Raw genomic sequence first — 14,958 nt, forward strand, 5'->3', positions numbered from 1 at the left:
CAATTGGCCCAGCGTCGTCCAGTGTTGGCTGTCATTGTAAGTGAGAATTTATTCCTAACTGACTTGCCTCGTTAAATAAAGGTTAAAAACCCCAGACATTATTGTTTCTCATTTGCAGTACCCCTTGTCCCCCACTAGATGTCAGGATAGACCAGGGTGTTAACAGTTATTTTCTTTATAAAATTCTCCAGTCAATTACAAGTCTTGACAACTTCTGCACCAACAGTTTCTCTAGGATCTGTGTTGTGGTTGTTAACATATGAAATATAGATTTTTGTGTTTTTGGTGTTGAAATATTTCATTTTAAATATAGAGCTGTTTACATTTGAAGAGCAGTTTGGGTGGGTCACACAAGACACTACTCTATCCAGGTCCCATAATTACAGGAACCATAGCACCTATTGTGCACTCCGGCTGGGAATTGCAAGGGACCTCACGATACGATATTATCACAATACTTAGGTGCCGATACGATATGTTGCGATTCTATATATATTGCGATTCGATACTGTGATTTTATTGCAATTGGATGTTCCAAACAAATTGAGCTGCAGAGGGACAAGAGGGAGACATCAACATTTTTATTAGTCATGACAATAAAAGTGCTGAAACAAATTGTTCCCCGTTTAAAAAGAAGATGGAGAACAAACTTTGAAAGAAAATACTGGCGTTTTGGTACAGCCGACTGAGACAAATAATATTGTGATATCATCAAAAACAATATCCCGATGTGGAACTGTATCGATTTTCTTTGACCCATCACTATTGTGCACCCAAATTGAGTAGACTTGAACAATAGAGAGACATGCACAGGCCTCCACAATGTGAGGAGAATCATGGAGGTGAGAGAAGGGCCACTGATTTCCTTCTCTCCTCATCTGTCACTGAGGAGGTAGACTTAGCAAACAAGATAGAGGACTTTTGATATTCTTTTAAGGTGGTTTGTGTTGTGACTGGTATCATCCCAGGGTCAAATATTTAAGGAGGAATATGGATTGAAATAAAGTAAGAAACCACTCATGGAAAAACCTAAGAGTGGAAATAGCATTCAAGTTTTTCCTGCACTTTGATTTTAATTTCAAAGCCCTACAAGGAGGAAATGTAAAGGCTATTTGAAAGAGCTGTTCATTTGACTCATTTTTCAACCACAGTAAAGTCATTTCCAGGATTATCTGAAAATAATAACTGAGATATTCTCTAGTAAAATCATTAGACAATTTTATCAGCTCTACAATTTAACAAATAATCTGCAATTCTGCAAAGGCCTCTATTTAGGACTATCAGGTTCCACGTGCAAGCTGTCATAGAAACATGCTAACTTAACATACATCCTGTGAGATCTAAACAGCCTAAGTCCTTAATCAGTCCTTTCTAAACATCCACAGGCCACCAAGAAAATGACACACTTCCCCCTCCACACACTGACACCGGAGGCTGACTGACACACACACACTGGTGGGATGTGGCTGTGAACAATGTCTCTGTTGTTAGCGCACCTCTTCTCTCTTAAAGAAGAGAGGAACTATATGCAGCTAGCTACAGATGTGCTACACTATCCAGCCTACATAATACCATCCAGAATAAATGAGGAGAGAAGGGCCGTAGCCAGCTAGCTACAGATGTGCTACACTATCCAGCCTACATAATACCATCCAGTATAAATGAGGAGAGGAGAAGGGCCATAGCCAGCCTACATAATACCATCCAGAATAAATGAGGAGAGAAGGGCCATAGCCAGCCTACATAATACCATCCAGAATAAATGAGGAGAGAAGGGCCATAGCCAGCCTACATAATACCATCCAGAATAAATGAGGAGAGAAGGGCCATAGCCAGCCTACATAATACCATCCAGAATAAATGAGGAGAGAAGCCATAGCCAGCCTACATAATACCATCCAGAATAAATGAGGAGAGAAGGGCCATAGCCAGCCTACATAATACCATCCAGAATAAATGAGGAGAGAAGGGCCATAGCCAGCCTACATAATACCATCCAGAATAAATGAGGAGAGAAGGGCCATAGCCAGCCTACATAATACCATCCAGAATAAATGAGGAGAGAAGGGCCATAGCCAGCCTACATAATACCATCCAGAATAAATGAGGAGAGAAGGGCCATAGCCAGCCTACATAATACCATCCAGAATAAATGAGGAGAGAAGGGCCATAGCCAGCCTACATAATACCATCCAGAATAAATGAGGAGAGGAGAAGGGCCATAGCCAGCCTACATAATACCATCCAGAATAAATGAGGAGAGGAGAAGGGCCATAGCCAGCCTACATAATACCATCCAGAATAAATGAGGAGAGGAGAAGGGCCATAGCCAGCCTACATAATACCATCCAGAATAAATGAGGAGAGGAGAAGGGCCATAGCCAGCCTACATAATACCATCCAGAATAAATGAGGAGAGGAGAAGGGCCATAGCCAGCCTACATAATACCATCCAGAATAAATGAGGAGAGAAGGGCCATAGCCAGCCTACATAATACCATCCAGAATAAACGAGGAGCGAAGCCATAGCCAGCCTACATAATACCATCCAGAATAAATGAGGAGAGAAGAAGGGCCATAGCCAGCCTACATAATACCATCCAGAATAAATGAGGAGAGAAGCCATAGCCAGCCTACATAATACCATCCAGAATAAACGAGGAGAGGAGACGGGCCATAGCCAGCCTACATAATACCATCCAGAATAAATGAGGAGAGAAGGGCCATAGCCAGCCTACATAATACCATCCAGAATAAATGAGGAGAGAAGCCATAGCCAGCCTACATAATACCATCCAGAATAAATGAGGAGAGAAGCCATAGCCAGCCTACATAATACCATCCAGAATAAATGAGGAGCGAAGCCATAGCCAGCCTACATAATACCATCCAGAATAAACGAGGAGAGAAGCCATAGCCAGCTAGCTACAGATGTGCTGCTGCACTACATATAGAGTATTCTAGTACCATCTCGAGTTGGGTACAGTATAGTTCCATTTCAATACCAGTCAACCAAGGAGTAGAATTGGAATTGGCCCCAACTGGGCGATACACTCGATACTGTTGCGGTGTTGCTCCTCTTTATATCACACTCTTACCCCTCTTGTAGTTTTTCTGTGGTTTTGGCATGTTTCCGGGATGTGTTTTTTCACTGGGTACATATTAAGTTATGATAGCACCTCGGTCTCGAACCCTGAGTAGCTGTGAAGTTTTTTTTGACAGTCGCTAAGCCTACACCCTCTGTAATGGCACTGACTGCATGGAGAGACACACACACACACTCCTCATCAGACGCCCGACAGAGTGTGTATGTGCATATCAACCGTCCGTGTGTGTGTGTGCATTACTGTCCCCTCAGACAGCGAGGGATCTTTGACTGGATTGGTGTCGCCTGTCCCAGACAGATGAGGCCCGTACTACCATGGGCAAGTTGGCCTGAAGAGGTGTTGGGGGAAATGACCATCTTTGAAGAGAGGTGTCTGTGTGGGCGCTGTTATTATTAAAGTACAGTCCCAGATAGGGACAATATCAGCCTGTCTTCATGTGCTTCCAAGAGGGAGAGAAGTTATCACCGCTGGTCCACCGCCTGCTTGGAAGCTCAACAGTGAAAACAGCCTCCGCTTGTGGCCTTAGTACCAAGTGTTATGTCTCTCTCATGGTGGAAGGTAAAATTGAAATCAGCTGTTGTTTTAGGATCCCCAAAAGCATTTATTTAGTTGAAAATGATTCATTGATCATATTCATCCACCATCAATATGCCCTTGCCGTGTGTCCTGTCTGAATGCATGTCTGTCTGTCTACAACTGAGGGGTAATGCAGAGATTAAAACACGGTGTACAACACTAGTTTCCACAAATAACATCCCACCCAGACCCAGAATTGAATTGAATTAATATTATGATATATATATATTTTTAAAGACACACAGAAAGAAGCAATTGGGCATATTGCTGCTGTGTAGACAGGCGGCTAATGTAATGGCAGAAAGCAGAGACTGATGTTGTTGATGCCTGGCTGGCTGTCTTGTCACACAGAGCCATGTAAAGCAAGGATGAGCTGTGGGGTAATGCACAATATCCACCATATTGTCATTATCCTAACCCCCCGCCCACCCACCACACACAATCCAGCAAATTCCATTATTCTCCAACTCCATTTGCTGTAGGAATCCCACCCATCCTCCATCCTCCCACCATAGTCCCACTTATTCCCTCTCTCTGTGCTCCTTTAACCTGCAAGTGGTTTATGATGCTCTAGTTTAATGCCACTGGACCGAGCTGCACTTTTAATAAAAACAATGGCCTGATCCACCACTTTGAAAAGAGGTTACTAATTGCGCAAAAGAGCATTCATCCTCGGATGTGCTTATCTACTTAAGACACGTGGATTATGGTGACAGTAATGTGATAATGCACGTTTCGCTGTAATTTAACACAAAAAACATCACAAAAGTGGAGCTTAGAGCTTAAAACAATGCACCATTACAGGCGTCAGAGCCACCACGGACCACCTACGGGTTCTGACCTGACTATCCAAGCCTCTCTCTGGGGCCTCGAACAGGGGCACAGCCACCACGGACCACCTACGGGTTCTGACCTGACTATCCAGGCCTCTCTCTGGAGCCTCGAACAGGGGCACAGCCACCACGGACCACCTACGGGTTCTGACCTGACTATCCAAGCCTCTCTCTGGAGCCTCGAACAGGGGCACAGCCACCACGGACCACCTACGGGTTCTGACCTGACTATCCAAGCCTCTCTCTGGAGCCGCGAACAGGGGCAGAGCCACCACGGACCACCTACGGGTTCTGACCTGACTATCCAAGCCTCTCTCTGGAGCCTCGAACAGGGGCACAGCCACCACGGACCACCTACGGGTTCTGACCTGACTATCCAAGCCTCTCTCTGGAGCCTCGAACAGGGGCACAGCCACCACGGACCACCTACGGGTTCTGACCTGACTATCCAAGCCTCTCTCTGGGGCCTAATGCAGGGGATGACCTAGCATTTCTGGAGCCTCGAACAGGGGCACAGCTACCACTTTAATTCCATGAACAGTTCTCATTGCATCTGATACAACAGTAAAGACAGGAAGCAACCTACAATAACCTCTATAGCTATAGATACTGCAGCTTCTCAGAATGACAGGGGATATAGGCCTACTCAGTACACGCTGGGTGAACAACAGGTGTGGCGGCCATGTTCAACATGTCAATGTGGGAACACTATTTCCTGAACACTATCCAGCTGCTATCCTGTTATTCTTTACTTCAGATACTGTATGTAGGCTATGTTTGATTTCAGTTCTGTTCAAAGCATTTTAAAAGTATTTTTGGCATCAGTCATAGCGCTTTTGAAACCAATTAGCTGAGCTGTCTGGTTATCAGACTGCTGGTCTTGCCAGCCAGGCGACACCGCAGCGCTCGTTTGCATCGGAATGCTTTGGGGACCTTTGTTGGTAGCTTTCACTACGTTTTGGTTGGCACTTCAACCACCAGCCCCTCCTCCACTCCCTTTAGTGCTCCCCTTCCTCTCCCTCTAGGCCACCCCCCCAATCTCCCTCTAGGGCCCCCTTCCTCCTCGACAAGCCCCTTTCCACGCAGTTGGAATAGATTTTTTATTTTTTCCCAGTGTGAACAAATCTCTCTTTGTTCCAGCTAGGGGCCCCCACATTGTCTTTTGACTTTGCCCTGCTGCCGACTTCTTAGCCCTTTAGCCTCCATCCAAACCGGAGCTTTAAGTTTGGTTGTGTAGCGTTGATAATTCTTATCATTACGCTGAGGCTTAATCAGAAGTATGGCCGTATTGATTATCGGCGCAGCCTCGTAAAGAACTAGCGGTCACCTCACCGAATGCATGGAGTTTATTATCATCAGAAAGAACAACTCCAGCCCTGTTGACTATGGCAAAATGTTAATGGTTTTATATGAAATGTCTACCCTAGCATTGTATAGGTGAGCTTGTCCCCCTGCCTAGCTCTATTCCCTCTGTTCAGCTGGTGTTTGCTTGGCCAAGTGTTTTTGACGGAACTACACCGCAACAACCGTAAAACAACAATGTCCTCTTTTAAATACATTTGTTACATTTCCTTTCCTTTATTTATAAGAAATGAGAGTAAATGAGAGTGGTATTAGACTGAGCGTTCATGTCAGAAAGACGGCGAGAGAAAGCTGGCCAGCCACTGTAAAATAGTCTCAAAGCCTTTGACTTTTCACTGGTGACACTACTTTTGACTTGTTACATTTACTTGTTCTTACATTGTTGTTGAACTTTCTCTACTCTCTTTTTTCCCCCTCTCTGTTGTAGCTGGGTGGGGAGGCCCAGGAGCTTTTCTCTGTGCGCCACGGACCTGTGAGAGCTGCCCACATCCTGCCAGCGCCCCATATCAGTGAGTATCTATCAACCTGCCTACCTTTACCATTTTTCACCTTTTACTTCTACCATAACGTTTCCCAGTCTTGTATTTCTGTCGTTCTACGCGTTCACATCAGACCATCTGAGTGTGATGCACATTGTAAGCGATTGTTCCCAGGGACTCAGGTCCTCAAGATGCTTTCGTTCTAGAAATCAGTAGAAAAGCTTGGCTGTTTTCAGCTTGTCATGCCACATGAACCTCCTCTCTGTCCACTTCAGTCAATATGTATCCACCCAATCTGCAAAGTGGAAGAAAAAACGCTCTGCAGTTAAATGTATGCGTTTTTGAAGCACATTGGTCTTGTTATTCCTCTGATGTGGGTTTTCAACACGGCCTCTCCTCCCCCGAAAAAATTAAATCACTTATAGCTCAAATCAGTTCTCGCCAGTGCTCAAGGACCGCTCTTGAAACGAAGTTAAGTGTGGCACAATTTGTCGTTTGAGGATGTGGTGTGTGTTTGCTGTGATATGTCATGGGTTAATTAAAGACTACCTGTTTGTTAATAGTCAGAAGCCCCATGCCAGCGTCCCCTCTCTTCCTGTTCCTATCCTAATATTAAAGGCAGTCCTGGCCTCAATCATACTGTTGGCCTGGCCCCCACTGGCTCAGAATGAAGTGACAGAGCTCTGGTGAGCCCCCCCCCACCATTTATATCTCTCCCTCTCTCAAGTGACTCATTGGCTCCATTGTATTACAGGGGTAATAGCATTTCTAAAGGTTAGGTATGGAAGAGAAGCAGGCCAGGGAAAAACATGTCCAAGGTTCTGATCTAATCATGTTCAATCAGAGACTTCAATGGAAAGCAGAGGGGACATATCACCTCATGGTTTCCTATGGACCACCCTCTCAGACACACCGTTGTATCTAATATAAGGCCGTAAGCATTCACATCCTCTTAAACCCATATACAATTGGATTTCCCTTGTTCTGCCAATTAGTTATTCTCTAGGCATGAAGTTTGAATTTGCTGTCACTGCAGGTATAATTCAGAAATTAAGTGAAAAGCACAAAACGCTAGCATGTGGCGTTCTGGTGAGAAAATCAGCTTTTTGTTCTCGCTCTGTGTTCCGGTCCTTTGGCAGATTTCAACAATGCACAATGACAGCATTGAAAGGGCCCTGGACAGGGATGAAAGCCACCAACAGTAATAAGAAGCAGCAGATACCCAACACATGAGGGGAACGATTCTCTGACTGCTAAAATAAAAATGAATTGTACTACCAGAGTAGCGGGGGGAGAGAGCGAGAGACACTGATTGCAATCTGTTAGACGCAGCCGGCGCAAACACTGTTGCTCTGTGGCAGCTGTTAAAAGACCAATTGTTTCAGTCGGGATCCTGGGTGGGCGGGTTTGGAAAGTCCTGAAAATAGGTGTCGGTTCAAATAAGTCAAAAGGCCCCTTCCTGGAATAGAGGAGGAAGTGGTGTTTTTCCGAAGAGAGCGATCCGTTTATCTGTCCAGCATCCCAGAGTTTGTAACCTATGCTCTTTTCTTCCGTCTCCTGGTATAGGCCATATATACGCCTACCAAAGGGATTCACAGTACAATAGATGAGCATTGATGACAAGTCATCCTAATATGTACAGTATGAGCCTTCTGTTGGTCTGTTGAACAGTAGAATGGATGTAGTAATAGTATTGTGTTGGACCTGAACTCCGATGACCCAGAGGCCCAGGCTTCATGTAAAGGGACTAATTACTGAAATGGCTCTGGAAATTATATCATTTATAACAGCAAACATGTTTGCTTCAGTACAGACTTGCCTTCCTCTATAAATGAGATAAACCCACACTCAACAGTCAAACATACAAATGTCGAGTTTGAAATGGAGCTATATTATATCTCTGAAATTACAGTCTACTCATAATCAAAGCATAGTCAACACTAGTCATGATGGAATCTTAGATCATTTCCCCCTGACTGTATTTACAGAAACTGTTTATTTTCCTAAATGCATTGTTCAAATGAAACCCTTTGGTCTTTTGGGGAAATCATATTTGCCTACAGCTCAATATGGTGACCCGTTGTGATGTTTGATGACAGAAATATGAGTGCAGAAGAAAGGCTGTGTTTGGGAGTGTTAGGGGTTTGAGGACGGCACATTGGCTCTCCCACACGGCACGGTCACACCACAGGAACTCACACTGATTACTGTCAGGGCTAAATTACTCCCCTCCACAGGCCTAACAGCTTCTTCAATCTGGACCCCCACTACACACGCACGCACGCACGCACGCACACACACCACATCCCTCCCTCGCCATCTTTAGGAATGGGACAATTAGGGGAAAATGGCACCCTATTCCCTACATAGTGCACTACTTTGATCAGAGCCCTATGGGAAAGAAACTAAATGCCCACTGGGCTTTTACCATACTGTAATTTCGCCCCAAACCCAAAGAATTAAACAGAGGCAGACAAAAGAACCCTACTCAGCTTTGAAGGGGTTCTCTGTCAATCTATCTCGCTCTATCCTCCCCTCCATACGGAGAGGAAATATAGTTTGAGTTCAGCACGTTGCGCAGTGCTGTTTCTGTTCCTCCGTCTCCCTCCTCTCCTTTCTTCTTAATGTCTTGCATGCTGGTTTGTTAATCTATTTGATCCCCATAACTCTTCATGTTAACCTGGGCATTATTCTGTGGTCAGCAGGGATGAGTCCTCTCCAAGTTGCCAAGAATGAGACGGTCCAACTTCTGTAATGTTCTATTTTATATATTGTCACCTTTTCCTCTTCAGAATTTTGTGTAATTTTTATTTATATTTTTTTTACCCCTTTTTATCCCAAATTTTGTGGTGTCCAACTACCGTACGGACTTGGGAGAGATGAAGGTCGAAAGCCATGCGTCCTCCGACACACAACCCAGCCAAGCCGCACTGCTTCTTGACACAATGCCCACTTCACCCGGAAGCCAGCAGCACCAATGTGTCGGAGGAAACACCACACACCTGGCAACCGCGTTAGCATGCATGCGCCTGGCCCGCCACAGGAGTCGCTAGAGTGTGATGGGACAAGGACTTGCCTTCCTAACCATCTTAAATAAACATGCCCCATTCAAGAAATTTAGAACCAGGAACAGATATAGCCCTTGGTTCTCCCCAGACCTGACTGCCCTTAACCAACACAAAAACATCCTATGGCGTTCTGCATTAGCATCGAACAGCCCCCGTGATATGCAGCTGTTCAGGGAAGCTAGAAACCATTATACACAGGCAGTTAGAAAAGCCAAGGCTAGCTTTTTCAAGCAGAAATTTGCTTCCTGCAACACTAACTCAAAAAAGTTCTGGGACACTGTAAAGTCCATGGAGAATAAGAACACCTCCTCCCAGCTGCCCACTGCACTGAAGATAGGAAACACTGTCACCACTGATAAATCCACCATAATTGAGAATTTCAATAAGCATTTTTCTACGGCTGGCCATGCTTTCCACCTGGCTACTCCTACCCCGGTCAACAGCAACTCGCCCAAGCCTTCCCCATTTCTCCTTCTCCCAAATCCGTTCAGCTGATGTTCTGAAAGAGCTGCAAAATCTGGACCCCTACAAATCAGCCGGGCTAGACAATCTGGACCCTTTCTTTCTAAAATTATCTGCCGAAATTGTTGCCACCCCTATTACTAGCCTGTTCAACCTCTCTTTCGTGTCGTCTGAGATTCCCAAAGATTGGAAAGCAGCTGAGATCATCCCCCTCTTCAAAGGGGGGGACACTCTTGACCCAAACTGCTACAGACCTATATCTATCCTACCATGCCTTTCTAAGGTCTTCGAAAGCCAAGTCAACAAACAGATTACCGACCATTTCGAAATCTCACCATACCTTCTCTGCTATGCAATCTGGTTTCAGAGCTGGTCATGGGTGCACCTCAGCCACGCTCAAGGTCCTAAACTATATCTTAACCTTAATCGATAAGAAACATTACTGTGCAGCCGTATTCATTGATCTGGCCAAGGCTTTCGACTCTGTCAATCACCACATCCTCATCGGCAGACTCGACAGCCTTGGTTTCTCAAATGATTGCCTCGCCTGGTTCACCAACTACTTCTCTGATAGAGTTCAGTGTGTCAAATCGGAGGGTCTGCTGTCCGGACCTCTGGCAGTCTCTATGGGGGTGCCACATGGTTCAATTCTTGGACCGACTCTCTTCTCTGTATACATCAATGAGGTTGCTCTTGCTGCTGGTGAGTCTCTGATCCACCTCTACGCAGACGACACCATTCTGTATACTTCCGGCCCTTCTTTGGACACTGTGTTAACAAGCCTCCAGGCAAGCTTCAATGCCATACAACTCTCCTTCCGTGGCCTCCAATTGCTCTTAAATGCAAGTCAAACTAAATGCATACTCTTCAACCGATCGCTACCTGCACCTACCCGCCTGTCCAACATCACTACTCTGGACGGCTCTGACTCTGAATACGTGGACGACTACAAATACTTAGGTGTCTGGTTAGACTGTAAACTCTCCTTCAAGACCCATATCAAACATCTCCAATCCAAAGTTAAATCTAGAATTGGCTTCCTATTTCGCAACAAAGCATCCTTCGCTCATGCTGCCAAACATACCCGTGTAAAACTGACCATCCTACCAATCCTCGACTTTGGCGATGTCATTTACAAAATAGCCTCCAATACCCTACTCAACAAATTGGATGCAGTCTATCACAGTGCAATCCGTTTTGTCACCAGAGCCCCATATACTACCCACCATTGCGACCTGTACACTCTCGTTGGCTGGCCCTCGCTTCATACTCGTCGCCAAACCCACTGGCTCCATGTCATCTACAAGACCCTGCTAGGTAACGTCCCCCCTTATCTCAGCTCGCTGGTCACCATAGCATCTCCCACCTGTAGCACACGCTCCAGCAGGTTTATCTCTCTAGTCACCCCCAAAACCAATTCTTTCTTTGGCCGCCTCTCTTTCCAGTTCTCTGCTGCCAATGACTGGAACGAACTACAAAAATCTCTGAAACTGGAAACACTTATCTCCCTCACTAGCTTTAAGCACCAACTGTCAGAGCAGCTCACAGATTACTGCACCTGTACACAGCCCACCTATAATTTAGCCCAAACAACTACCTCTTTCCCAACTGTATTTAATTAATTAATTAATTTTGCTCCTTTGCACCCCATTATTTTTATTTCTACTTTGCACAGTCTTCCATTGCAAAACTACCATTCCAGTGTTTTACTTGCTATATTGTATTTACTTTGCCACCATGGCCTTTTTTGCCTTTACCTCCCTTCTCACCTCATTTGCTCACATCGTATATAGACTTGTTTATACTGTATTATTGACTGTATGTTTGTTTTACTCCATGTGTAACTCTGTGTTGTTGTATCTGTCGAACTGCTTTGCTTTATCTTGGCCAGGTCGCAATTGTAGAACTTGTTCTCAACTTGCCTACCTGGTTAAATAAAGGTGAAATAAAAAAAATAAAAAAGGACATCCCTGCCGGCCAAACCCTCCCCTAACCCGGACAACGCTGGGCCAATTGTGCACCGTCCCATGGCTCTCCCTTTTCGCAGCCGGCTATGACATAGCCTGGACTCGAACCAGGATCTCTAGTGGCCTTAGACCACTGCGCCACTCGGGAGTCCATCTCTTCAGAATTTTTTAGGGGGTATCATTTGATTACAGAGCTGCTGTAGTAATGTAATCAACACGCATCCTGCTACAGGAGTGCTAGTTAAGTGGAGTGGGTGGCTCTGGCCGGCTGGACTGGGCACACTACACAACAGGCCTGTCTCACATGCATAAGGCCCCCTAATGATGAATGATCACTGCTCTCTGTCAGTCCCTCATCATCTTCTCTCTCTCTCTCCTTCACCTCTCCCTTTTTTCCTTCTCCTTCTCCCCTTTCTTCTTCTTCTCCCCTTTCTTCTCCCCTTTCTTCTCCCCTTTCTTCTCCCCTTTCTTCTCCTTCTTCTCCTTCTTCTTCTCCTTCTTCTTCTTCTCCTTCTTCTTCTTCTCCCCCTTCTTTTTCTTCTTCTCCCCCTTCTTCTCCCCCTTCTTTTTCTTCTTCTTTTTCTCCCCCTTTTTCTTTTTCTTCTTTTTCTTCTTCTTCTTCTAGGTCCGCTGATGATTGATAGTTTTGCGGACAAAAGGCCTCTCCTGGGGGTGTGCAAGAGTACCGGGTCCTCGGGGTGAGTACAGTACACATTTCTCATGACATCGCTGGGAGATATGCTTAGGAGGGTGGTATCTGACTGAATCCACAAACTGTGCTTTCTACAGTACAAGCCCCTAGAGATCCGATAATGTGATTCTATGTACAAGCCCAAGTCTTTCCCATGTTGAAAGAGTTGATTTTTCCTGATGACATCATTAGAGTTACAGTCCATTAGCTCTAAAGCCTTTCTCTGGTTGGGTCAAAGTTGAACTACGCCACACACACTTGTAATCCAGTTTCCACATGTGCTAACCATGGCTGCTGGTAACCATGACCACTAGTAGGAGTGATGTGCGTCAGTTGGCGACCAAGCATAGTTTTATTTTATTGGGCGCCCCCAGTTTTCGAGCGTCTCAGAAGTTAGTATATGTATGATGATGGACTCATTTCTGGTCTAGTCGTTCTATTTCTCTGGCCTCCATCTCACTGATTGGTCACTCAGACAGACCCACAGTGGCACCAGATTGCACAACATGTCAACGTCACTTGCATACTCGGACCACGTCTGCAATGACACCCTATTTAGTAGTGCGCTATATGTACAGTGCCTTGCGAAAGTATTCGGCCCCCTTGAACTTTGCGACCTTTTGCCACATTTCAGGCTTCAAACATAAAGATATAAAACTGTATTTTTTTGTGAAGAATCAACAACAAGTGGGACACAATCATGAAGTGGAACGACATTTATTGGATATTTCAAACTTTTTTAACAAATCAAAAACTGAAAAATTGGGCGTGCAAAATTATTCAGCCCCTTTACTTTCAGTGCAGCAAACTCTCTCCAGAAGTTCAGTGAGGATCTCTGAATGATCCAATGTTGACCTAAATGACTAATGATGATAAATACAATCCACCTGTATGTAATCAAGTCTCCGTATAAATGCACCTGCACTGTGATAGTCTCAGAGGTCCGTTAAAAGCGCAGAGAGCATCATGAAGAACAAGGAACACACCAGGCAGGTCCGAGATACTGTTGTGAAGAAGTTTAAAGCCGGATTTGGATACAAAAATATTTCCCAAGCTTTAAACATCCCAAGGAGCACTGTGCAAGCGATAATATTGAAATGGAAGGAGTATCAGACCACTGCAAATCTACCAAGACCTGGCCGTCCCTCTAAACTTTCAGCACATACAAGGAGAAAACTGATCAGAGATGCAGCCAAGAGGCCCATGATCACTCTGGATGAACTGCAGAGATCTACAGCTGAGGTGGGAGACTCTGTCCATAGGACAACAATCAGTCGTATATTGCACAAATCTGGCCTTTATGGAAGGGTGGCAAGAAGAAAGCCATTTCTTAAAGATATCCATAAAAAGTGTTGTTTAAAGTTTGCCACAAGCCACCTGGGGAGACACACCAAACATGTGGAAGAAGGTGCTCTGGTCAGATGAAACCAAAATTGAACTTTTTGGCAACAATGCAAAACGTTATGTTTGGTATGTGGCAAAAGGTCGCAAAGTTCAAGGGGGCCGAATACTTTCGCAAGGCACTGTAGATCAGACTGTCATTTCATACAACGCCTTAACATGAGTTCCCTTTCCCCATCCTTCCTTCCTTCCAGTCATGTCACATGCCTGGTTAACAAGGGAGCAACAAGTCAAATAGTTGTTTTGATCTTTTACTAGAAATAATCAGGTCTGCAAGAACTGACACAAGGCAGCGCATTAGTAAGTCATTTTGGGTGATTTTTAGGTTGACTTTCCTTGCTAATTTACCAGACTTGGATAAGCCAATCTGGCTGCATGGCGAGGCAGAAAAGGAGCGAGGAGATGGGAGTAGAGGTTAGAGGAGCAGGAGGAGGAGATGGGAGTAGAGGTTAGAGGAGCAGGAGGAGGAGATGGGAGTAGAGGTTAGAGGAGCAGGAGGAGGAGGAGGAGATGGGAGTAGAGGTTGGAGGAGGAGGAGATTGGAGTAGAGGTTAGAGGAGCAGGAGGAGGAGGAGATGAGAGGAGAAGATGTGAAACTTCCATGTGGTAATGGAATGTCCTTTCTCTGTCACCAGAGTCGATCTTTATTAAAATGTGTGGGAAGGGAAAGACAGGCTATGGCCCTTAGTTGTACTGCGTGACGTTCAGACGTTACAAGGTACAAATCTTAAGTACATTTGAAAGCCTATAATTTGTCCTACGTAATAAGAGCCATCAAAGCCCCCCTGGTGAAGAGAGAGAACCCCAGGCGTCTGTTCTCTCCATACGTTGCCATGACCTCCCTTTTTCCTCTCCCCTTGTCCCTGCTCCTCTTCCAGAACATCGAAACATTTAACTCGATATTTCCTTCCTGGGAAATGAAATAAGGAAGTCTGTCTTCGGCTGGGCTTTGATGGAGACCACCTTCAAAGTAAAGCTGCCTCCTCATCTACTGCCTCTGCCACCGATTCTC

The 14,958-nt window shown here is 45.1% G+C and overlaps 1 protein-coding gene across 6 annotated transcripts in view; it reads left to right on the forward strand.

The window, feature by feature from the left end:
• LOC115136823 (BCAS3 microtubule associated cell migration factor-like) overlaps positions 1-14,958 on the forward strand; it is a 362,747-nt gene that overhangs the window by 13,911 nt on the left and 333,878 nt on the right. For all 6 annotated transcript variants that reach the window (XM_029672640.2, XM_029672643.2, XM_029672642.2 and 3 more), the window contains exons 6-7: positions 6,306-6,387; positions 12,480-12,552. In XM_029672640.2, the coding sequence (XP_029528500.1) occupies positions 6,306-6,387; positions 12,480-12,552 (155 nt within the window). The remainder of the gene's footprint in view (positions 1-6,305; positions 6,388-12,479; positions 12,553-14,958) is intronic.

The sequence above is a fragment of the Oncorhynchus nerka genome, linkage group LG11 (genome assembly GCF_034236695.1).
Source record: "Oncorhynchus nerka isolate Pitt River linkage group LG11, Oner_Uvic_2.0, whole genome shotgun sequence".
NCBI classification, from domain to species: Eukaryota; Metazoa; Chordata; class Actinopteri; order Salmoniformes; family Salmonidae; genus Oncorhynchus; species Oncorhynchus nerka.